This window comes from Astatotilapia calliptera, chromosome 3 (genome assembly GCF_964374335.1).
Source record: "Astatotilapia calliptera chromosome 3, fAstCal68.1, whole genome shotgun sequence".
NCBI lineage: Eukaryota > Metazoa > Chordata > Actinopteri > Cichliformes > Cichlidae > Astatotilapia > Astatotilapia calliptera.
Genome location: NC_137424.1, coordinates 33,316,676 through 33,341,141, shown reverse-complemented (window position 1 = coordinate 33,341,141; position 24,466 = coordinate 33,316,676). Strand labels below are relative to the sequence as shown.

General features: G+C 36.2%; 1 protein-coding gene across 1 annotated transcript; it reads left to right on the top strand.

Annotated features, from left to right (window-relative positions):
* Positions 1-18,753: 18,753 nt before the first annotated feature.
* Positions 18,754-20,478, top strand: LOC145426069 (lithostathine-like). Its single transcript, XM_080299621.1, has 5 exons — positions 18,754-18,818; positions 18,916-18,958; positions 19,400-19,567; positions 19,769-19,999; positions 20,186-20,478. The coding sequence occupies exons 2-5, from the start codon at positions 18,925-18,927 to the stop codon at positions 20,338-20,340; spliced, it is 588 nt and encodes a 195-aa protein (XP_080155747.1). The 5' UTR covers positions 18,754-18,818; positions 18,916-18,924; the 3' UTR covers positions 20,341-20,478.
* The last annotated feature ends 3,988 nt before the right edge of the window (positions 20,479-24,466 follow it).

The following is a 24,466-nucleotide window of genomic DNA, read 5'->3' as shown; positions in this document are numbered from 1 at the left end:
AACCTTAGAAAAACCAGTCTTGAGATATTTCTTGGCCCAGTCTTGACGTTTCAGCTTGTGTGTCTTGTTCAGTGGTGGTCGTCTTTCAGCCTTTCTTACCTTGGCCATGTCTCTGAGTATTGCACACCTTGTGCTTTTGGGCACTCCAGTGATGTTGCAGCTCTGAAATATGGCCAAACTGGTGGCAAGTGGCATCTTGGCAGCTGCACGCTTGACTTTTCTCAGTTCATGGGCAGTTATTTTGCGCCTTGGTTTTTCCACACGCTTCTTGCGACCCTGTTGACTATTTTGAATGAAACGCTTGATTGTTCGATGATCACGCTTCAGAAGCTTTGCAATTTTGAGACTGCTGCATCCCTCTGCAAGATATCTCACTATTTTTGACTTTTCTGAGCCTGTCAAGTCCTTCTTTTGACCCATTTTGCCAAAGGAAAGGACGTTGCCTAATAATTATGCACACCTGATATAGGGTGTTGATGTCATTAGACCACACCCCTTCTCATTACAGAGATGCGCATCACCTAATATGCTTAATTGGTAGTAGGCTTTCGAGCCTATACAGCTTGGAGTAAGACAACATGCATGAAGAGGATGATGTGGACAAAATACTCATTTGCCTAATAATTCTGCACTCTCTGTATATCCAATCACATGAAAGCAACTCAAGTATTTAGCATTGTAACAGCCCGTATTGTATTACAGCACCACTAGGGTGGTGGCAGCCATTCCATGCTGTTCATGCTCTGTTCTTAGGAGAAACCTTACCGTTGTAACGGGCTGGCGCCGGCGACTACCGATCTCTGCAGATGTATGTACGACCTAGTAGAGCTGTGGAGACCTGGCTTGTATGGTCTTTTGTTGCTGACAACGAATAAAGGTATGTTGTTTGATTTAACTGACTGGCTTCGAGTTATCCGGCTAACCTCCACACCATATGCCCGCTGGACCTGCTAGCCGCTCCTTCCTCACCAGACTGCTGTTACGCCATGCAGCCCGACAAAAATACGTACACTGATACGTTGGGTTCGGTTTCATGGGGTTTGTATTCTATCAGAGCAATGAGGAAGTAAAAAGCTGATACATTTTTTACTTTATTTCCTGATACCCTACACCAAGGTATTTGTCACAGAGGGTCTGATTTACTACCCCAAATCCTATCTAAGCCCATGACTAAGACCTTAAATAATTTCCCCCAGGGATCAATAAAGTATTCTGATTCTGATTCTGATTAAACATTAATAATGAACACAGTTAAACATTAAACCATGCACTGTATATTGACTTACAGGCATTACTTAGGATTAAAATATTGATACCCACCTATGTTTCATGTTTTTACAGGGAAATGCACTGAGAATCTGTTCATTTGTACAAACACACACACATTCTGGCAGTTTGCTGGTCTGATGCAATCAGGTGCAATCTTCCAAGGAATTTCCCCTGAGGTGAGAATATACAAAACAAACAAACAAGAATTTTTTTTTTTTTAAAAGCACTCACAGGCCTCACTTAGCATGTTAAATATTAAAGATCATGACAGTGGATTTTCACATCTTCACATGATCTGTTTTACAACAAATAATTTACACAGTCTATTTACTGTCACAAATCTCCTCTATGAGATTTACATTATGAATGGTGTAGCTTTTAATTATTGTCACATGCTATAATGCAGCCCACATACTAATGGGCAAATAATAAGTGACATGTGAAATCATCTCACAAGCCAGATATAATTGCATCACAGCCCTTGAGTTTGACATGTCTGACTTAAACCTTTGCATACATTTGCTATATCTCTAAAATTAGAAACATCCCATTACAGTGTGATACTGAAAAACTAGTGGATGCATTTATTATTTCTAGTCTGGACTACTGTAAATTGTTTTCAGTCCTAAAAACTCACCAAAAAGCCTTCAGCTAATCCAAAATGTTGCAGAGGCAGTACTGGCTCGAACGAGGGAGCATATTTCTTCAATACTGATTTCTTTTCATTGGCTCTCTGTTAAATCCAGAATCAAATTTAAAACTCTTCTCCTCATATGCAAGGTCTTCAATACTCAGGTCACATCTTATATTAAAGGCATAGTACCGTATCACTCCAATAGAACACTTCGATCTCAGGCTGCACTTCCCAGATTATTTTAAAGTACAGGGTGGGCCATTTATATGGATACACCGTAATAACACGGGAATGGTTGGTGATATTAAAGTCCTGTTTGTGGCACATTAGTATATGTGAGGGGGCAAACTCCTCAAGATGGGTGGTGACCATGGTGGCCATTTAGAAGTCAGCCATCTTGGATACAACTTTTGTTTTTTCAATAGGAAGAGGGCCATGTGACACATCAAGCTTATTGGTAATGTCACAAGAAAAACAATGGTGTGCTTGGTTTCAATGTAACTTTATTCTTTCATGAGTTATTTACAAGTTTCTCTTTGTTCACAGCCATTGACATGTAGAAGAGGTTAACACGTGAGGAGCGGATCGAAATTGTGTTGATATCTGGTGAACGCAGTAACCGGGTCATTGCAGCAGATTTCAATGCAAGACACCCTACGAGACCACCCATCTCCCACGCTACAGTTAGCAAACTGCTTGCCAAGTTTCGTGAAACTGGTTCAGTGTTGGATATGCAAAAATGTGGATGCAAGAAAACCGTCACTAATGAAGAAACATCAGTGGCTGTCCTAGCTTAATGATCAGTTATTATTAATCTCTGGCTCTCTTCCACACTGTGTCTTTTATCCTGTTTTCCTCCCCTCACTCCCAGTCATATGCAGCAGAAGGCTGTCCCTCCGCCACAAATGATTTTACACATCATCCAATATTTTTGTTCACTGGAGTTGTAACTGGTGTTGTAAAGTATTTTTTTTACCAAGAAGGAAAAAGGAAATAACAGATAAATCAGCACTATGTTATGCTGTAATATGAGACAAAAAGAGATAAGCACTGAGACAGGTTGGTTTTTGAAAGAATTTGTATTACATCAAAGTAGTGAATACAAGAAATGTCTGTAAGGTTTAGACTGTTCTTCCTGATATCTGATAAGTCATTGTTACAGAAAAAGTTTTACTTCCTTTTGTCTTAGCTACACCCATGAGAACGATCTTTAAACAGTCACAGCAGAAGGTGAGAACTAATATTTCTACATTGACATCTTACTCAATGAATACTGAGAGGTGTTTTAAGTATTTCTATTCTTGGACTTGGTAAGAACAATCTATATTTACTGTATTTTGTTAAAAGGTTATATATATATATAAGGATGAGTTTCTCTGCACATATCTACATGTATTTTACTGAAGGTATATTCATTTAAAATAGGCTGTTTAACATTGTGGCTCTTTTTACAGTTTTGACTAATGGACTATAGATTGATCATCTTTGCCTTAACAGGTTGGTGACACTTTTTCTTAAAAAGAATTTCAGCTTAAGCAATCTTCTTTCAATCCTACCTACATACAGGTGTTTCTACATAACATGCAACAGAGAGGTCAGCTTAAAAAAAGTTGTATCTATCAGCTATAAATGTTTTCTATAGAGCACTAAATTTGTCGCTATAGTCATGATTTTAGATTTTTGTAATATGGCAAAAGAAACTAAATGATTGAAAAAACTATTCTTAATCTGTTATGAATACTGTTTGACGCATACTTCACCATATTTATGTAAACCTATTCAATTGTTTTTTTAAGACTGAAACTAAAACAAAAGCTAGCTAAGCCTGCAGAGGACAAATTTTCTTGGTATTAGAGTTTAAATTCAGTGCTGTTTAGGGTAGGTTCAGTGTAGCATTCATCAGCGTATCAACACACTGAATTTCAACATTTCAGCACAGCTATATGGAAGTATAATCCAGTCAATGACATAAAGAGATAGAATAGGAATTTTCTTCTTGCTGTAGAGAAATGTGTAAGAATGAATGTGAGAAAAACAATGTCTTTAAGTATATGAAGAAATAATAAAACAATAACAGGACCTTAAAAAAATCTATTTCGCTGTTGACCTATAAGTTAGTAGATTCTTATATAAGACACTTTGGGAAACCTACAGTAATATTTCTAAACCTATTTTATCCATATTCCCTCTTTACAGTATAAACGATAATATATTGTGTTTTATTGAGTGTTGCAAAATTTAAATAGTGCCTTATTTCAGGAGCACTGGTTAGTGTTGCCTTTTGTCAGACTCGTCAGTACTACTTTGTGAGCACCTCAAAGACATGGACAGATGCACAGAGTCACTGCAGAAATGTCTTCACTGACCTGGCAACCATAGGAAACACAGCTGATCTTTATGCTGTCACAAGTACTGCATCAAACACAGGTGAGTTCTTGATATTGGAAATATAAATCATACATAACAAACTGTAGAAATATATACAATTACACTCTGTTTATAGTAACCATTGTCCTTAATGTAAATATGTAAGAAAAAAAATTGTCTATGTTTCTGTTCTGTGTCCTGTGTCCTGTGTACTGTTTGTTTGTATATGTGTCTTTCTGGCTGCTGTTACAACCAAATTTCCCCTTGTGGGACAATTAAAGGATTATTCTATTCTATTCTAAGTTGACAAAAAACAAATTCTTGAGAAACCTTAAAGGAATACAGAAAACAACAATTTGCATCTTTTTAAACAGGTAAGGCATGGATAGGTCTCCATGATGACCTGCAGAACAGTTGGAGATGGTCCCTAAATGACAGCAGCTTCTATGGTGTGGGAGAGGCAGCATTTAGAAACTGGTATCCTGGTTCACCCAACAATCTTAATGGACAGCAACAGTACTGTGTGGCACTTTTAAGTGGGAGTCTATACAGTGATAGATGGGATGACCGTGATTGTGGCGATAAATACTTCTTTGTGTGCTATAATGGTGAGTTTACATGGAGTAAGAATTAACAATGTGTCAAATATTTCTCCTAAATCATTTCGACCTACTCAGTCTAGATCAGGGGTGGGGAGCTCCAGCCTCAAGGGCCGGTGTCCTGCAGGTTTTAGATATTACCCTGGATCAAATGATTAGTTTGCCCTCTGGAGAACTTCAAGACATGTTAAGGAGGTCATTTAGCTATTTGAATCAGCTGTTTTGGATAAAGGACACATCTAAAACCTACAGGACACCGACACTTGAGGCCTGGAGTTCCCCACCCCTGATCTAGATCATAAATCTACTATTAGGTCTCACTTTTCATTTCCTGAACTTCGCACACATTTTATAAAAACTATTTCATCAGCTAGTCCAACCTATCAGTCTACTGGTTCATTATTTCTGTATATTTGCAGGTACAATAAATGGTGAAGCATCCTTTGTTAAGGTTAACAGTACTGTAAATTGGACTGATGCTCAGAGATTCTGCAGAAAGAATTATGTTGATCTAGCCAGGTATAGTATCCACTAAAGAAGACTTTAAGGCACAACACAAGTTACCTTTTTCTGTTCTGGCAATTTTTTCCCAACGAAATTTGAAATTACAAGACACATTCCCTGATTTTACAACAGCCTTTGCTTTTATGTTTTAAATGAAAATTGGTTTAAAGTCATAGAAAATTTTAAAAGTATTTGCTTTATATAAAATATCAATTCCTCTGTTAATTAAAAGTTATTGTCAAATCTTTAAATAGCCACTCAATACACTGTCTTTGAAAATTTGAAGAAGAAAAAAAGAGAGAGAGAGAGAGATTTTTCCTCTGTATTCAAAATCCAACTCTTCTTCTTGCAGTGTAAGAAATCAGACAGAAAGTCAGAAGATCGCGGTCCTAGCAAATGGAGTTTTTGTGTGGATCGGTCTCTATCGGCAAAAGGTGTGGTCTGATGGGACTGACTATCTATTTCAATACTGGGCCAGTGGGCAACCAGACTCTGGAAATGAGCAGTGTGTTGCTGCAGATTTCAGTGACTCAGGACGATGGTCGGATGAATTGTGTTCCAAGAACTTTCCATCCATCTGTTTTACTACAAGTAATAGATCTAATTTCTACTCTCACATACTTAACAGATGGAAAAGCCTGCATCGAATAAACATATTTCTATTAAGGCAATTTATTTGTTACTGAATATTAATACTAAAACCAGCACCTTGGTTTAGGAATTAGTAGTGTATAAGTAGTCCTTTAAGATCAAAGTGAGAGTACATGTTGTTTTCAGCCCAGCTAAATGCAATTCAAATCTACTGATCACAAAACTATATAAAAGACATTTCAGGGTTTTTTATGTCATTTCTGTCATTTACAGTAAACTTCAGATCAACGGCCCATAATGAGAGCAGCATCACTCTGCAGTGGAATAAAGTCAACAACAATGTCAACTTTATTTTCCAGTTTAATAGTACAGAGGCAAACATCAGTGCACCAGCTGGAAATGGACCAGTAAATCACACAGTCTCGTCTCTCACTGCTGGAACTAAATACACATTCACTCTCTACTCTGTGTTGGAGAGTATCAAAAGCAGTGGAGTCAGCATTACTGCATTTACCAGTAAGATAACAAATATTTTCCTCACTGTATAACTACTGCCCCTCACCCCTCCCAGGGTAAGGTCCATCTCCAGAGATTTCTTTCTAGTTGACTCCGGGTGTAGCCCATCTTATTTACTTCTGCCTCGAGGTCTCGTCGCCAGGTGTTTCTTGGGCAGCCTCTCTTTTCCTTGCCTTCAGGGATCCACCTGAGAGCCTGCCTGGGATGTTGGTTGGCAGTTTAAGTATGCCCTACCCAGCACCATCTTTTCTTCCTGATTTCTTCCTCTACTGGAAGTTGACAGGTTCTTTCCCATAAGATGATATTTGTGTGTGCCAGCGAATGTGGAGGATCTGTCTGAGACAGCTGATAAGGAATTTCTGGGGGGATTCCAAATCTTTGTCTTTCAGAATGTATATTACATAAAATTTTGTCATAATCTGCAAAAAATCAGCTACAAGCAGCTTGAGAAGCTCAAGCTATTGCTAATACAAACACAGATATGAGAATGCCTACCTGCCTTGTTTTAGTGGTTCCTTTATCAAGTGGAATTAATTCAGCTTCCAGGAATCAGAATCAGAATCAGAATACTTTATTGATCCCTGGGGGAAATTATTTTTTGTTACAGTGCTCCATTTTAAACCAACATTAAGACAAGACAGACAATACGCTAACTAAGAATAGTACAATATATACATATATATACATACATAAGTCACTTATAAATAAATATTTGGAAAAGAAACATGTGTAGTTGTAGCAGCAAACAATAGCTGACTATGGCCACAAGATGGCAGTAATGTTAAGTCCCTGTCACAATAGGCATCTGCTGTAAAACATGCAGAGTCATCTGCTGTGGACGCATTTCTTCTCAACTACTTAAAACATAGTTTCGCAATTGGTCCTCCTAATTCTTCTTTGGCAATTTTTGTGTCCAGATGTTTTGATTCATTTATCTGAAATAGATAATAGACCCAACGCAACTAAGGATACATTTAGCTCCTCCAAATCTGTTTACAGTTTTTTCTGATTGCTTAAGCACATTTTTTGTAACTATTGGCTAATTTTGCAAAACTCCTCACACAAATAAGAAAACCTGTCACCCAATTATCAAAACATTGTAGTTCTCTTACAAAAGCAAACACAGCTAGATTAACTCTTCACACTTTCGTAAAAATGGTGTTTCCGTATCAAACAGTACACACAAGCCATCATCTACTAAGCACACAATGCGCCAACTGCACACTGATGGTATGAATACAAAACACATCTGGCCTTTGCTTTCTCTGTGCACAAGGTAGGCTATGTCAGTTTGAGCTCATACTTCTGTCATAGATCCATAAGCATAGAGGGATCCAAACTTCAAGTACTGGTGTTTATTCAAACACATCAAAACAAACACAAGTGTTTATTTCCAAGTATAGGATTATTTGCAACCGCCATAATGACTATATGGGTTACTTGGTCTGCAGTGAACATGCTTCCTCTGCCCCCAGCATCTGGTCATCTAGCAATTCTGTAAAGTAACAATTTCAGTATTTTTACATCAATGGTATTGGTGTGTTTCTCATTGGCATATGGCAGTGCTACAAATCTTTGTGCGACGTGACTGTACTAACCGATTCTCATTTCAAGATGTCCTTATGGTACTTGCTACAGTGTAGCGGCTCGAGTTAGGCTGGACCCGTTGGCCAGCTACCCTCAGGGTCATTCCACGGTTGATTACATGGTCCACTATTGTAGCTCTGATGTCATCAGCAATTCTATTTCTTATTCTTCCTACCCTTCCTCTCCCCCCTCCTCATCTTCCTCTCCCCCCTCCTCGTCTTCCTCTTGCTCCTCCTTGTCCTTGTCGTCCTCTTCATCCTACTTCTTCACCTCCACATCCTCTTCCTTGGCCTCCTCTACTTCTCACTCTTTCTGCTCCCTCCATTGTACTCCGCACACACAGCTTACCTGTATTATAGTGCTTAGGCTGATTGCAAAGTGAACTAATTATCTAAAGAAGTTTTCACATGTGAAAGTGTGCCAGACAGTTGGCAAATTAGTGTTAATGATAGCCATACATGTGTATACTTTTGCTAGGAGTGTGTTGGAAATTTGGTAATTGAGTGTTGTGCAGTGAATTGTGCCTACAGTTTTGCAAAGTGTGTGTTACAAAATTGCAAACTGAGTGCAAAGCAGTTTTTGTGCTTTTAGTTTTGCAAACTCAGTGAGTGGTTTTGCTATAAGTCTGAATAGTTTTAGAGATTGTGCTACAGGAATCACAGTTAGGGTTTAAGCATTCAGACAAAACTGTAAATATTGTACTACACTGTTTTGTAAACGGCTCTAAAGCCTCTCTTTATTTAAAAAAGAGGCTTGCAGTATTGTCTTCATAACATAAGCCACTCAGACCAGTAAATTATATTTAAATTACAAAACTGCTATTGTTTTCTGGTCATTGGTCAATTCTTTATTTTTCTTGAATTTTCTCTCGCAACTGCATTCTCTTTTACTTTTAAATTTAAAAATAGTAAAGCTCAAGGATGGTGAAAGAAAGATAAACATCTAATAATATTGAGTGGTACCGGATTTTTTTATTTTTATTTTTTGAAATATTTCGTTAATAGAAAGAAGTGATACTACAATCTAAAGATAAATCACTACACATAAAACTATATTATTGGAAAATTGTTCTTAAACCATCAAAGCAAATCTGCCTACTGCAGAGAAATGTTCCACAGTGTTTATTCATCAACATCACTGTTGCTAAGCTCATATCAAGGACTATTTGATCCGTTTCATCTACAGTGATGCAACATTCATCCAAATTTCCACTTATCTCTCAAAGGGCATTTAAAGTTAATGTTACGCACATATGGGAAGGGGCAAACACAGAGAACAGGCAAAGAACAATTAAAAATAAAAATCATGGATATCTTTTTATTTTTGTATTCTAATATTCTAGTATTTCAATATCTAATGAGAAGTTAATTGATTTAAAAGAAACGCTTAGTTGTTTTGTTTTTTTCGGTCTCAGTTCCTCCAAAGGCAGAAACCTTCAGGTCATTAGGACAAAATGAAACCAGCATCACTCTGCAGTGGAATAAAGTCAACAACAATGTCAGCTTTGTTCTCCAGTTTAATGGTACAGAGACAAACATCAGTGCACCAGCTAGAAATAGACCAGTGAATCACACAGTCTCATCTCTCACTGCTGGAACTCAATACACATTCACTCTCTACTCTGTGTTTGAGAACATCAGAAGCAGTGGAGTCAGCATTACTGCAGTCACTGGTGAGTTAATCAATTGATTTAAACTGCAATACAGTATTTTCAAAAAATTCTGATAATAATTCAACAGTATAATTTTTGACTGTTTTTAACTAGTGAGAAATCAATTTTGAAGAATTTTTGAAACTTACTTTATTTTCTCATTTTTCCATTTAGCTCCTTCAAATGCACAAAACCTCATATCATCAGGACAAAATGAAACCAGCATCACTCTGCAGTGGAATAAAGTCAACAACAATGTCAGCTTTGTTCTCCAGTTTAATGGTACAGAGACAAACATCAGTGCACCAGCTGGAAATGGACCAGTGAATCAAACAGTCTCATCTCTCACTGCTGGAACTCAATACACATTCACTCTCTACTCTGTGTTTGAGAACATCAGAAGCAGTGGAGTCAGCATTACTGCAGTCACTGGTGAGTTAATCAATTGATTTAAACTGCAATACAGTATTTTCAAAAAAATTCTGATAATAATTCAACAGTATAATTTGTTGCTGTTTTTAACTAGTGAGAAATCAATTTTGAAGAATTTTTGAAACTTACTTTATTTTCTCATTTTTCCATTTAGCTCCTTCAAATGCACAAAACCTCATATCATCAGGACAAAATGAAACCAGCATCACTCTGCAGTGGAATAAAGTCAACAACAATGTCAGCTTTATTCTCGAGTTTAATGGTACAGAGACAAACATCAGTGCACCAGCTGGAAATGGACCAGAAAATCACACAGTCTCATCTCTCACTGCTGGAACTCAATACACATTCACTCTCTACTCTGTGTTTGAGAACGTCAGAAGCAGTGGAGTCACCATTACTGCAGTCACTGGTGAGTTAATCAATTGATTTAAACTGCAATACAGTATTTTCAAAAAATTCTGATAATAATTCAACAGTATAATTTTTTACTGTTTTTAACTAGTGAGAAATCAATTTTGAAGAATTTTTGAAACTTACTTTTTCTCATTTTTCCATTTAGCTCCTTCAAATGCACAAAACCTCATATCATCAGGACAAAATGAAACCAGCATCACTCTGCAGTGGAATAAAGTCAACAACAATGTCAGCTTTGTTCTCCAGTTTAATGGTACAGAGACAAACATCAGTGCACCAGCTGGAAATGGACCAGTGAATCAAACAGTCTCATCTCTCACTGCTGGAACTCAATACACATTCACTCTCTACTCTGTGTTTGAGAACGTCAGAAGCAGTGGAGTCACCATTACTGCAGTCACTGGTGAGTTAATCAATTAATTTAAACTGCAATACAGTATTTTCAAAAAATTCTGATAATAATTCAACAGTATAATTTGTTGCTGTTTTTAACTAGGGAGAAATCAATTTTGAAGAATTTTTGAAACTTACTTTATTTTCTCATTTTTCCATTTAGCTCCTTCAAATGCACAAAACCTCATATCATCAGGACAAAATGAAACCAGCATCACTCTGCAGTGGAATAAAGTCAACAACAATGTCAGCTTTATTCTCCAGTTTAATGGTACAGAGACAAGCATCAGTGCACCAGCTGGAAATGGACCAGTGAATCAAACAGTCTCATCTCTCACTGCTGGAACTCAATACACATTCACTCTCTACTCTGTGTTTGAGAACGTCAGAAGCAGTGGAGTCACCATTACTGCAGTCACTGGTGAGTTAATCAATTGATTTAAACTGCAATACAGTATTTTCAAAAAATTCTGATAATAATTCAACAGTATAATTTTTTACTGTTTTTAACTAGTGAGAAATCAATTTTGAAGAATTTTTGAAACTTACTTTTTCTCATTTTTCCATTTAGCTCCTTCAAATGCACAAAACCTCATATCATCAGGACAAAATGAAACCAGCATCACTCTGCAGTGGAATAAAGTCAACAACAATGTCAGCTTTGTTCTCCAGTTTAATGGTACAGAGACAAACATCAGTGCACCAGCTGGAAATGGACCAGTGAATCAAACAGTCTCATCTCTCACTGCTGGAACTCAATACACATTCACGCTCTACTCTGTGTTTGAGAACGTCAGAAGCAGTGGAGTCAGCATTACTGCAGTCACTGGTGAGTTAATCAATATTTTCGAACTGCATTGCAATTTTTTAACAAGTTAATGATTAAAATGAAAAATAGGTCAAACATTAGGCTTGTTAACTAGTAAAAAATCGATTCTAAAGTATTTGTGAACTTACTGCAGTCACTGGTGAGTTAATATGTTTCAAAAATAGTGTTAGGGACACTACAGTAGTGAAGCAAAAAGCTCTCGTCTACCTCTGAGGACAATTGCTGTGATTTTGCAGATCATAATATATGCTTTTGTATGATTAAGTTTTTGTAATTCAGTATTTCTTGATGTACTTGGTAAAAGGTACAATCAGCAATCATTCAAACTGAATTAAATGTATGATAAATTAAAGGAAAATTACTATTTTTGTGGGTTTTAATTTCCTTTCTGTAACACTTCTTCCTTCAGCCGCTCATCCGTGTCTTTAACCATCCTGATCCTTTAGTATTGTTCTTTTGATTTTTCATTTGATTCATTAATGCAGTGCAATGTTTGATTTACAGACATGTCAAAGAAATATTTATTTAATTTTAAATGTTTATTTTTTTCTTTATTTTTCTGTGTGAACACACAATAAACTCTGCTTTCTACAAAGGACCTAGTAAGTGTTTATATTTTTTGTTATTATTTTGTATTATATTTAGTTTTTATTAAAAAATATTTGTGTCTGATGAGATGAATTTCATATTTTTATCCAGTGCTTAATTTACTTCATTATGTGTCATGTGTTTGGATTCATTTGGCCAGATTTTAAACACTAGGAATTAGTTTAAATTTAATCCTAATATTAATCCTAATATTAAAATGAAAGAAGACACTGTTATGTAGAAAATGTCATAATAAAATGTCAGATAAAAATGTTCTCGGTAAACAAAGAGGCATTTGAATACTAGAAATTTTTCTCCGAATTTCTTCTAAATAAATTTTTCATAAATAATAATATCTGTAACATCAAATTGGAATGGGTCATGTAGGTATAGTATAGCTTTTGTGTACTGTACTGAAGTCACACTGACTATTTCATGTTATTATTTCAAGTAACTTGTTTTTATTTATGTGAACAGATTATGTTGTTGGAATGAAGATCAAATTAAGGTCATTTGTTCAGCTGTCAGACTTGGATATACAGGATAAGATGAAGGAGGTGAGATTTCCCTGTGTTTGCTTTTCTTTTTTATCAGCTTCCTAAAATTTACTTTTAAATAGTCTTTAGAATTTTTTGTCTAGTGGTAACATTAACATTTTCTCTATTATGTGCGTGGGTGACGTTTTTTATTGTTGTTGTCCCAATCTAGTTTTTCAGACGATATGGATTATTGCCACAGTTTTCATTCCTCAAGGTTAAGCCTGTTCAGCCATGACACCAGAGGAGAAGACGTGAGATTAAGTGACTGGATCTGTACTGTTATAGAAAAATTATGTTTTTAATTACTTTCCCTAAACAGAATCAAAAATAAATAAATAAATTCTTTTTTGGGGGTATAGTTGGGAAAGAGCATTGTACATCTTTATCCTTTGTACCTTAACAGTAGAAGAGGTCATGATTTAGATGTGTCACCACTTTGCCATTGTCTATTAAATTGGTTGGGAATTTGGTTATAAGCTTCACTGTTCTCTATGGTCTGAGAGAGTACAAGCAGAGCTCTATCTTATTTAACCTGAGCCAAAGGGAAATATACAAATAGATCCAGGCTAGTTATGAAAGAACCTGCAATCCATCCACACCAAAATATTTGCCAAAGATGGGTCTGTTTTACTTACTTTTATCTTAAATTTTATTCTGATCTATGGGAAACCTCTTTTAAAATTATCAGTAAGCACTGTTAAACAACAGCAAAACACTGAAAGATGAGCCATCTGAAATGTAGTCATTCCTTGGACTACAAGATTCAAGATTCTTTATTTGTCACATGCATAGTTATACGAGTACAACACACAGTGAATGTGCCCTGAAACACTCCTAGACTGTGCAAAAAGAGAACATTATATACAGTAAGTGAATATGTACAATAAATGTACAATAAAGGATAAAGTTTAAAAAACTTTGCAATGGATAAATTAATACACTGTGCCTTTCTAAACTTTTCACTCATGGATTGTGCACTGATCATCCTCGTGCTCAAAGGTCAGTTGTCTTTCATTTCTACCTGGCTACATCTGGGAAAATGGTTTATGTTTCAGACATTTAATTCAGTCCTGTTTAAGGGTGCGCATTCATGTTGCACAATTCTGTGAAAGTATAATATAGTCAATTATCAGTCAACACAGAATTGATTAGGAGACAGACTTGTCCTTTTTGGTGTAAGTACATGTGTAAATGTGTAAATATGTAAGAAAACTTTGACAAGTGTAAATAATCACAATAATCAGTAAATATCTCCTTACAAAACTGCAGTATACAGTTGGTGTAATCAGATCCAGAAGATTGGGTCTAAAAACTTAACTGTTGGAAATTCCAGCAGAGGCACCAGAGGGATCAGCCACTGCCCAAATTGTGACAATACAAATTGGTCTTGTATTTTTTCCTCTCTATAGCTTTTTCTCTGCAAAGTTTTGCAAAGTTTTTGATTTCCACTCAACACAGAATACAGAGAAAGCGCATATTCAAGCATGGTTGCTCCCATTCCCTTTCCAACCATTCTCCTCACAAAGATCAGCTCAAGGTAGGTTAATTAGATAAATATAATTCAAGTGATTGAGTATAAATCTACATTAGTGTGAATTGCTCTTACAGGTTACACCCCTGGCTTCCAAGCCAATAAATTTAACCCAGCTGTTTACCAAGTCCACTAATCTAGAGAGGACCTGAACAGGTGTAGCTGGTAGGACAACAGGCTTGCGAGGCTATTCCCGCTTTGTTTTTATCAGCAGGAACAGGGTAGACACCAGGAGGGCTTCCGTTACAGGGGTGTTCATGCAGAAAAGTTTTGTGAAATCCTACCACAAAACCTCTGAAACTGAACTGATTATTTTAGGAGCATTGGTTAGTGATGTCTCGAGCCAAACTCATCAGTACCACTTTGTGAGCACCTCACTGAATTGGACAGATGGACAGAGATACGCTGACCTGGTGACCATAGAACACAGCTGACCTTGATGCTGTCAGAAGCATTGCAAAAAATACAAATTCTTATATGAGTACTGCTCAGAGTTTCTGCAGTGAGAATAATGGTCATCTAGCCAGGTACAGATTCCACTATTGAAGATTTAGAGGCACAACAAACAGACTACCCCAGGGCTTTTAGTTTTCTGTTTATGAACTCAGAGCTATGAAATGTTGACACAGTTACTTTTAACCACTGACTACAAATAACCACTGTGGGTAATTTATCATACACCATTGATCTTTTGAATGAAAACTGACTCATTTTGCAATAGGAAGGGATATTGATTCATCTGTTTTGGAGAGTGTCCTGTATATTTTGAACAGTAATTTGGGAAATTAAAGAATTACTCCACACTTGCTGGGATTTGCAATTTGACTGTGATTAGGCTTACATTTCTTTTTTACTAAAGATTTTATTTGTTGATATTCTAAAAATCATATCTTGTTAATCCCATACTGCATAACTAATCTGTCAAACAGAATAAAGTCTGTTCCATCAAATATATGTTCCAAGTATTTAATTCTTTTACAACTCCAATCTGGAAAGGTGATCTTATTATTGTTCTGTAGTATGTCAGGTGGGTGTACGTTTGCATGGGATTAAAGAAGACTTTTAGAAACGCCCACCGTGCTAAGAGGAGTTGATGTTGATGCATACATGTTGTCTGATATTTAAGCTAATGAATGGTAGGTCCGAAATCTCTATATTATTGCATATAGTAGCGTGTAGCCATGTCTGTTTCTCCCAGGGTCCCAGTGTAAAGTCCATGTGTCTCACTCTGTGTGTTTCCTGTTTGATTTTGACCGTCTCTCATCCCGTCTACAATGTGCTGAGTTTTGCTTCTTCTTGTGTCATAAAGTCTATTCATCACTGGTCAGATGTTTTGCTTCATTAATACTCAAAGTTTAGAGTACATTACGGAGAAACATGTTGGATTTTGAAAGGTTATAAACAAAAATATTAATCTCCTGGAATCTTTTTTTAGTTTAAATATTATATGTAAAAATATAAGATTAAAGACAGATATACATATATTTGTAAGAATAATTCCTGTTTAAAGGGGACATGAAAAGCTATACACATAAAAGCTAATTTACACCACTCATCCCTGCTCTCAAAAACGGACATAGATGTAACTCTGTCTGTAAAGCTGAATTTAGAAATAAGTGCGTAAAGTAAAAGTTTTAAACGTGACGTCATGTGGTTGGTCGGTTGCGGCTAATAGACTTAACATTAGTTTATGTTCATAATGACACCAATGTGATCAATCAACCAATCAACTGTCCCGCCCTAAAGCCCACTTCTATGTTGAAGAGGGAAACAAAGCAAAGGTTCTTCCAAGGACCATGGGTGGGCAAATAACCTGAAGTTTCCAGTGTATTTGTACTGGTTGTCCAGTGCCACTTCCTATCATGAAGTGTTAGAAGTGTTTAATGTCCCACCACCATAGTCTATGATGTTGTACAGCTGGTGTGGCAGAATTATAGACATGTACAAGAGTTTAGTCTATCTTTTTGCCACAGGTGAGCTGGAGAAGCCTGTTAGTTATCCTAAACAGATGCCTTGTAAGATGCCATGTCACACAAAGACTAAATAACCTGCTTTATTCTTGTAGGATTGAGAACTGCTTGTGACTACATATTTTACCCAGAAGGAACCTGTTACTGCATAAAGAAATAACACAGCCCTATGTCATGTGACCTAAAAAAGGCTAGACACAGGGACAATAGAGGTTGACCTTGAACAAACTGTCATTGTATGAAAGCAGTGAAGCAAAAAAAGATAAGGCAGAAAAAATGTTTTAGATTTTTCTGTCCTGATACCGGTGCCAAGTTACAGAACATTTTGTTATACTTTTGCATTGCTATACACGCAAGAATGCTCTTTAAAGAGTCCAGCAGTAGCTGTGCACTGATAAACCTTGACAGCATACCAACAGAGGCATTTGGAGTGTTTCTTTTTCTTAGACATAGTAATGATATAACATATTTTACTTCAACCTTTACTGAGGACCCAGCTGGGTTGAGGTTTGGACTTGGAATGAGTCACTGGAACCACTTCAATTTTTTATTTTTCCACAATTCTAATATAGATTTTGGATGTAGAAGAACATGAAAGATCTTTCTGTCAGTCAGATCATTCTTGTTTGCAATAATAGTTTTGTTTGTCTTTTTTCTGACTGTGCTTTTATGATATTGAGGTAATACATTTTAAAATGTACTTTAACCATTTAAAATACTACAGAACGGTGTTGCTAATAGAGATGGGAAAGGCAAACTAGTTCCTGACTGTTGCACACTGCAAAAGAGTAATGTTCAAACCATGGCAGAGACTGATGTTTTGCACTTCAGAGTCTCTGTCTTGTGTTTAGTTCCCATAGTGATTGGTTTGCATTTCTAAATGTAGTGTACAAAAACAGCAAGACTTCCTACACAAAAGTTGGATTTTTAAAAAATACAAACTTGAAAGTAAAATCTGCACAGCTATCAGAAGGTCTGCAAACATTTGGGAGACAGGGTACAAGTGAAATGTAACGATCATTTTACATGGTACCACTTTATCAGTCAAATTCACATGAGTAGTGTTTTTGTGCCAGTGATCCATGACAGTATATTAACGGATTGGATTTATATAGCGCTTTTCAAGGCACCCAAAGCGCTTTACAATTACATCATTCATTCACTCTCACATTCACACACTGGTGGAGGAAAGCTACAGTTGTAGCCACAGCTGCCCTGGGGCAGACTGACAGAAGCGAGGCTGCCATATCGCGCCCAAGGACACAACGACCGGCAACCTTCCGGTTACATATGCGCTTCCCAACCCCCAGCGCCACGGTCGCCCCCCAGTATAGATATAAGCAGATTCTATCTATGGTGAAACGAAGTTGAAGACTGCCAATAAATCTGGATGTTCATGAACAACCAGATTCCTTTGCAAACAGGTTTAAGAGGTTTATTAGAAACTCAACCGGTGCAGAGGAAGGGTAAGGCAAGCTCCAGGCTGAATAGAGAGAAGCACATCCAAGAGTTGGCAGGCAAGTGACAGTGGCAAGCAAAGTCCTCCAGACTCAGAGCAATTTCTGACAGTATAGATATGCCCGGTGTTTCCCACAACTATAGCTGAGCAATCAGGCAAGGTATGGAGGAATCGGCTAATCTTTAAAAGGACAAAAGGATGATGAATGACACCATTTGACAATTACTGTGAAGTGGAGTGGAGCAAAAATGCAGGACGTTAGATTTTATCATACTAAAAACAAAAGTTCCCATGTGTTCAGTTAGGCAGTGCCATTGCTCCTGTTAACAAGTTCTTCCTCTTAAAACTCATTTTACAGTAGAATACACTAAAAATTAAAGAATTTAATTCCCACAAAATTAGACTGAAAGCACAAAACAAAATCTTTAGGAATTTGTGGCAAAAGAATGAGCAAAATAACTGCAAAATGACTCTGCTTATGCAATTTTTGATGCTTTTCAGTGAAAATGTAGTGAAGCAATGTTAATCCATTTAAACATTCATGATAAAAGCTACTCAAAGCATTCATAAAAGTCAACCAGTGATACAGCAGGTAAAATAAGTATCAAACAGGCCACCAATTTTCAAATTAAATATATTTCTAAAGATACACTGGATATGCAAAAAATGTGTACACTTTGCTTTGGAAAGAAATTGTATTTCCTGTGACCAGTGCAGTAAAGAATAAGGCTAGATGTTTTTAGATTTTACTTTCTGTTACTGGCATGGAGCGATTCAGCACAAAGAATTCTCTTTTACTTCCTTAAATCTTATCTATGCTGTTCACATTATCTTTAAATACTCACTGAGCAATGGTAAGACTTTAAACAAGTTTTTTGACAGGTTAGTGCTAAGCAGCATGCACACTTAGAAACATCTGAAGTACGGGGAGTTAAAATAGTGGTAAGAACAATCTATATCCACTTTATTTATCCATTCCAAAATATGGCTGAATGAGCTAATAATGTAACTAATTACACTGTTGTTCATCTTTTCTTAGTTGTAACTCATGGATTATACGGTGATCATCTTTGTGTTGATAGGTTGGTGCATCTTTTTGATTAATCCTGTTTGTACTTTTGTTTGTTCTGAACAATTACAGCTCCAGAAACCTATATACACAGGGATTTTTGTATAAACCCTAAATATGGGGGGGGGGAGAAAAAAACAGTTGTGAATGTTGTTCTCCTGTAGAGTGTATTTTATTTAAGTTAAGATTTTGTCACTGAACAAAAGGGTAAGCATGAATACAAAAGAAAAGATGAAAGCTATAAATTCATGATAATATCTATATATTAACAATATGAATCAATAATAGCACTTTGCAAAGAGATTTTTGATTTATTTTATTTGATTGTTTGTTTGTTTTTTGCTTAAAAGTTGCTGCCAAACAAAAATGTCACAAAGGCGAACAAAGTTCTGTGAAACCTTACAGTAATGTTAAATTGAACACTACCAAAATAAAAGACAATGCTTTATTTCAGGAGCGCTGGTTAATGGTACATTTGGTCAAACTCATCAGTACTACTATGTGAGCACCTCACTGAACTGGACGGAGGCACAGAGCCACTGCAGAGATGTCTACACTGACCTGGCCACCATAGAAAGCACAGCTGACGTTAATGCTGTCAGAAGCATTGCAACAAACACAAGTAAGCTCTTAAAACTAGTGTTATAAATGTAACATATATGACTATACATATAAAACAAACTCCCAACATCTTGAGAAATCTAAATGGATTACATAAAATTAAAAAATTATATACTTTGGCTTGTTAAAGAAGAACAACAGTTTGTGGTTATTTCTGAATTGAAAAGTCTTGTTTTTATTTAATGAACATCTTTTTGAACAGATAAGGCATGGATAGGTCTCCATGATGACCTGGAAAACAGTTGGAGATGGTCCCTAAATGACAGCAGCTTCTACGGTCAAGGAGAGACAACATTTAGAAACTGGTACGCTAATGAGCCTGACAATCTTTATGGACAGCAATACTGTGTGGCACTTTTAAGTGGGAGTCCATACAATGGTACATGGGATGACCGTGAGTGTGACGACATCCTAAACTTTGTGTGCTATAATGGTAAGTTTATAAGAATTATACATAATATTTTTGATGGTTTGCACAAGAAATGTTTTTTCGCCACAATTGTGAAAACATCTATAATTAGATCACTTTTTTTTCTCAATGAACACAACACTTATTAGAGATTTTACAGATATCCATTCTGACATGTTGTATTTCTTCTCTTCTTCCATATATTTCCAGGTACAATAAATGGTCAAGAATCTTTTGTTAAGGTTAATTTGCCTATGAACTGGACTGATGCTCAGAGTTTCTGCAGGAACAATTATGTTGATCTACCCAGGTACAGGATTCATCCATCGCTATTGACGACTACAAGAAATAATATTAGTTTCTAAGATTATGAAGTCATGAAAATGAGATGCAGACACGATGGCCTTTTCATTCATTTCAATTGAGGTTGCACTACACATTCAATGATGTCTCTTTACCTACAAGATGTAAATGTTGAATTATTAAAATTAATTTATCATAAAGTGTTTAACTTTCAGTGTGTCACTAAATCCTTGAATTGTCACATAAGGTACTATGTTTCCAAAAGAACATAATAAGATACATAAGTGATGAAAAATAAGTGTGTGAAACTATATGTTAGATGCTTAGATGTCTATTGTTTAAACTCTGTATTCAAAGTTCTGCATGCCTTCTTACAGTATACGAAATCAGACAGAAAATGACAAGATCAAAGTCACAGCAAATGGAAGCTTTGTGTGGATTGGTCTGTATCGGCAAAAGGTGTGGTCTGATGGGAGTGACTCTCTGTTTCAATTCTGGGCCACTGGGCAACCAGACTCTGGAAATGAGCAGTGTGTTGCTGCAAATTTCAGTGACTCAGGACGATGGTTGGATGAATTGTGCTCCAACAGCTTTTCATCAATCTGTTTTACGACAAGTAATAGATCTAATTTCTACTCTCACATCCTACATAGATGTTAAGTTCTGCATAAAAAAATTTAAAAATGTACTTATTGTTGTTACTTTTTGTTTATGCGAAGCCAAGATCCCAGCTAAATATAGTGAAAATACAGTATACAGATTTTATTATATAAGATTATATAAAAATAAAGGCACTAACCACATGTCTTAAATTATTATTAATGAGGAATATCATCTGCTGTGAGTATGCAAGTGGCAAGAACTTAGGTACAAGTGTAAATTAAAAACTGATTCAAAAGTGTATTTTAACTTAAATGGTTATGTCAGTCAATACTTCAAAGAATTGCTTACTTTTTACTGCATTGTCTTTGAAATCATTAATGGGCAAAATAAATGTTGTGACTTTCTATGATTTCTGCCATGACAGTAATGTTCAGTCTAACAGGACAAACGGAAACCAGCATCACTCTGCAGTGGAATAAAGTCAACAACAATGTCAGCTTTGTTCTCCAGTTTAATGGTACAGAGACAAGCATCAGTGCACCAGCTGGAAATGGACCAGTGAATCAAACAGTCTCATCTCTCACTGCTGGAACTCAATACACATTCACTCTCTACTCTGTGTTTGAGAACGTCAGAAGCAGTGGAGTCAGCATTACTGCAGTCACTGGTGAGTTAATCAATTGATTTAAACTGAAATACAGTATCTTCAAAAAATACTGATAATAATTCAACATTATAATTTTTTACTGTTTTTAACTAGTGAGAAATCCATTTTGAAGAATTTTTGAAACTTACTTTATTTTCTCATTTTTCCATTTAGCTCCTTCAAATGCACAAAACCTCATATCATCAGGACAAAATGAAACCAGCATCACTCTGCAGTGGAATAAAGTCAACAACAATGTCAGCTTTGTTCTCCAGTTTAATGGTACAGAGACAAGCATCAGTGCACCAGCTGGAAATGGACCAGTGAATCAAACAGTCTCATCTCTCACTGCTGCAACTCAATACACATTCACTCTCTACTCTGTGTTTGAGAACGTCAGAAGCAGTGGAGTCAGCATTACTGCAGTCACTGGTAAGTTAATCAATTGATTTAAACTGCAATACAATGTTTTCACAAACTACTGATAATAATTCAACAGTATAATTTTTGACTGTTTTTAACTAGTGAGAAATCAATTTTGAAGAATTTTTGAAACTTACTTTATTTTCTCATTTTTCCATTTAGCTCCTTCAAATGCACAAAACCTCATATCATCAGGACAAAATGAAACCAGCATCACTCTGCAGTGGAATAAAGTCAACAACAATGTCAGCTTTGTTCTCCAGTTTAATGGTACAGAGACAAGCATCAGTGCACCAGCTGGAAATGGACCAGTGAATCAAACAGTCTCATCTCTCACTGCTGGAACTCAATACACATTCACTCTCTACTCTGTGTTTGAGAACGTCAGAAGCAGTGGAGTCAGCATTACTGCAGTCACTGGTAAGTTAATCAATTGATTTAAACTGCAATACAATATTTTCACAAAATACTGATAATAATTCAACATTATAATTTTTTACTGTTTTTAACTAGTGAGAAATCAATTTTGAAGAATTTTTGAAACTTACTTTATTTTCTCATTTTTCCATTTAGCTCCTTCAAATGCACAAAACCTCATATCACCAGGACAAAATGAAACCAGCATCACTCTGCAGTGGAATAAAGTCAACAACAATGTCAGCTTTGTTCTCCAGTTTAATGGTACAGAGACAAGCATCAGTGCACCAGCTGGAAATGGACCAGTGAATCAAACAGTCTCATCTCTCACTGCTGGAACTCAATACACATTCACTCTCTACTCTGTGTTTGAGAACGTCAGAAGCAGTGGAGTCAGCATTACTGCAGTCACTGGTGAGTTAATCAATTGATTTAAACTGCAATACAGTATTTTCAAAAAATACTGATAATAATTCAACATTATAATTTTTTACTGTTTTTAACTAGTGAGAAATCCATTTTGAAGAATTTTTGAAACTTACTTTATTTTCTCATTTTTCCGTTTAGCTCCTTCAAATGCACAAAACCTCATATCATCAGGACAAAATGAAACCAGCATCACTCTGCAGTGGAATAAAGTCAACAACAATGTCAGCTTTGTTCTCCAGTTTAATGGTACAGAGACAAGCATCAGTGCACCAGCTGGAAATGGACCAGTGAATCAAACAGTCTCATCTCTCACTGCTGGAACTCAATACACATTCACTCTCTACTCTGTGTTTGAGAACGTCAGAAGCAGTGGAGTCAGCATTACTGCAGTCACTGGTAAGATGATCAATTGATTTAAACTGCAATACAATGTTTTCACAAACTACTGATAATAATTCAACAGTATAATTTTTGACTGTTTTTAACTAGTGAGAAATCAATTTTGAAGAATTTTTGAAACTTACTTTATTTTCTCATTTTTCCATTTAGCTCCTTCAAATGCACAAAACCTCATATCATCAGGACAAAATGAAACCAGCATCACTCTGCAGTGGAATAAAGTCGACAACAATGTCAGCTTTGTTCTCCAGTTTAATGGTACAGAGACAAGCATCAGTGCACCAGCTGGAAATGGACCAGTGAATCAAACAGTCTCATCTCTCACTGCTGGAACTCAATACACATTCACTCTCTACTCTGTGTTTGAGAACGTCAGAAGCAGTGGAGTCAGCATTACTGCAGTCACTGGTGAGTTAATCAATTGATTTAAACTGCAATACAGTATCTTCAAAAAATACTGATAATAATTCAACATTATAATTTTTTACTGTTTTTAACTAGTGAGAAATCCATTTTGAAGAATTTTTGAAACTTACTTTATTTTCTCATTTTTCCATTTAGCTCCTTCAAATGCACAAAACCTCATATCATCAGGACAAAATGAAACCAGCATCACTCTGCAGTGGAATAAAGTCAACAACAATGTCAGCTTTGTTCTCCAGTTTAATGGTACAGAGACAAGTATCAGTGCACCAGCTGGAAATGGACCAGTGAATCAGACAGTCTCATCTCTCACTGCTGGAACTCAATACACATTCACTCTCTACTCTGTGTTTGAGAACGTCAGAAGCAGTGGAGTCAGCATTACTGCAGTCACTGGTAAGATAATCAATTGATTTAAACTGCAATACAATGTTTTCACAAAATACTGATAATAATTCAACATTATAATTTTTTACTGTTTTTAACTAGTGAGAAATCCATTTTGAAGAATTTTTGAAACTTACTTTATTTTCTCATTTTTCCATTTAGCTCCTTCAAATGCACAAAACCTCATATCATCAGGACAAAATGAAACCAGCATCACTCTGCAGTGGAATAAAGTCAACAACAATGTCAGCTTTGTTCTCCAGTTTAATGGTACAGAGACAAGCATCAGTGCACCAGCTGGAAATGGACCAGTGAATCAAACAGTCTCATCTCTCACTGCTGCAACTCAATACACATTCACTCTCTACTCTGTGTTTGAGAACGTCAGAAGCAGTGGAGTCAGCATTACTGCAGTCACTGGTAAGTTAATCAATTGATTTAAACTGCAATACAATGTATTC

Coding starts and splice junctions, on each gene's coding strand:
- LOC145426069 (XM_080299621.1), top strand. CDS start 18,925: ATGGATTATACGGTGATCATCTTTGTGTTGATAG. Junction 18,959..19,399: donor GATCATCTTTGTGTTGATAG/GTTGGTGCATCT, acceptor GCTTTATTTCAG/GAGCGCTGGTTAATGGTACA. Junction 19,568..19,768: donor AAGCATTGCAACAAACACAA/GTAAGCTCTTAA, acceptor CTTTTTGAACAG/ATAAGGCATGGATAGGTCTC.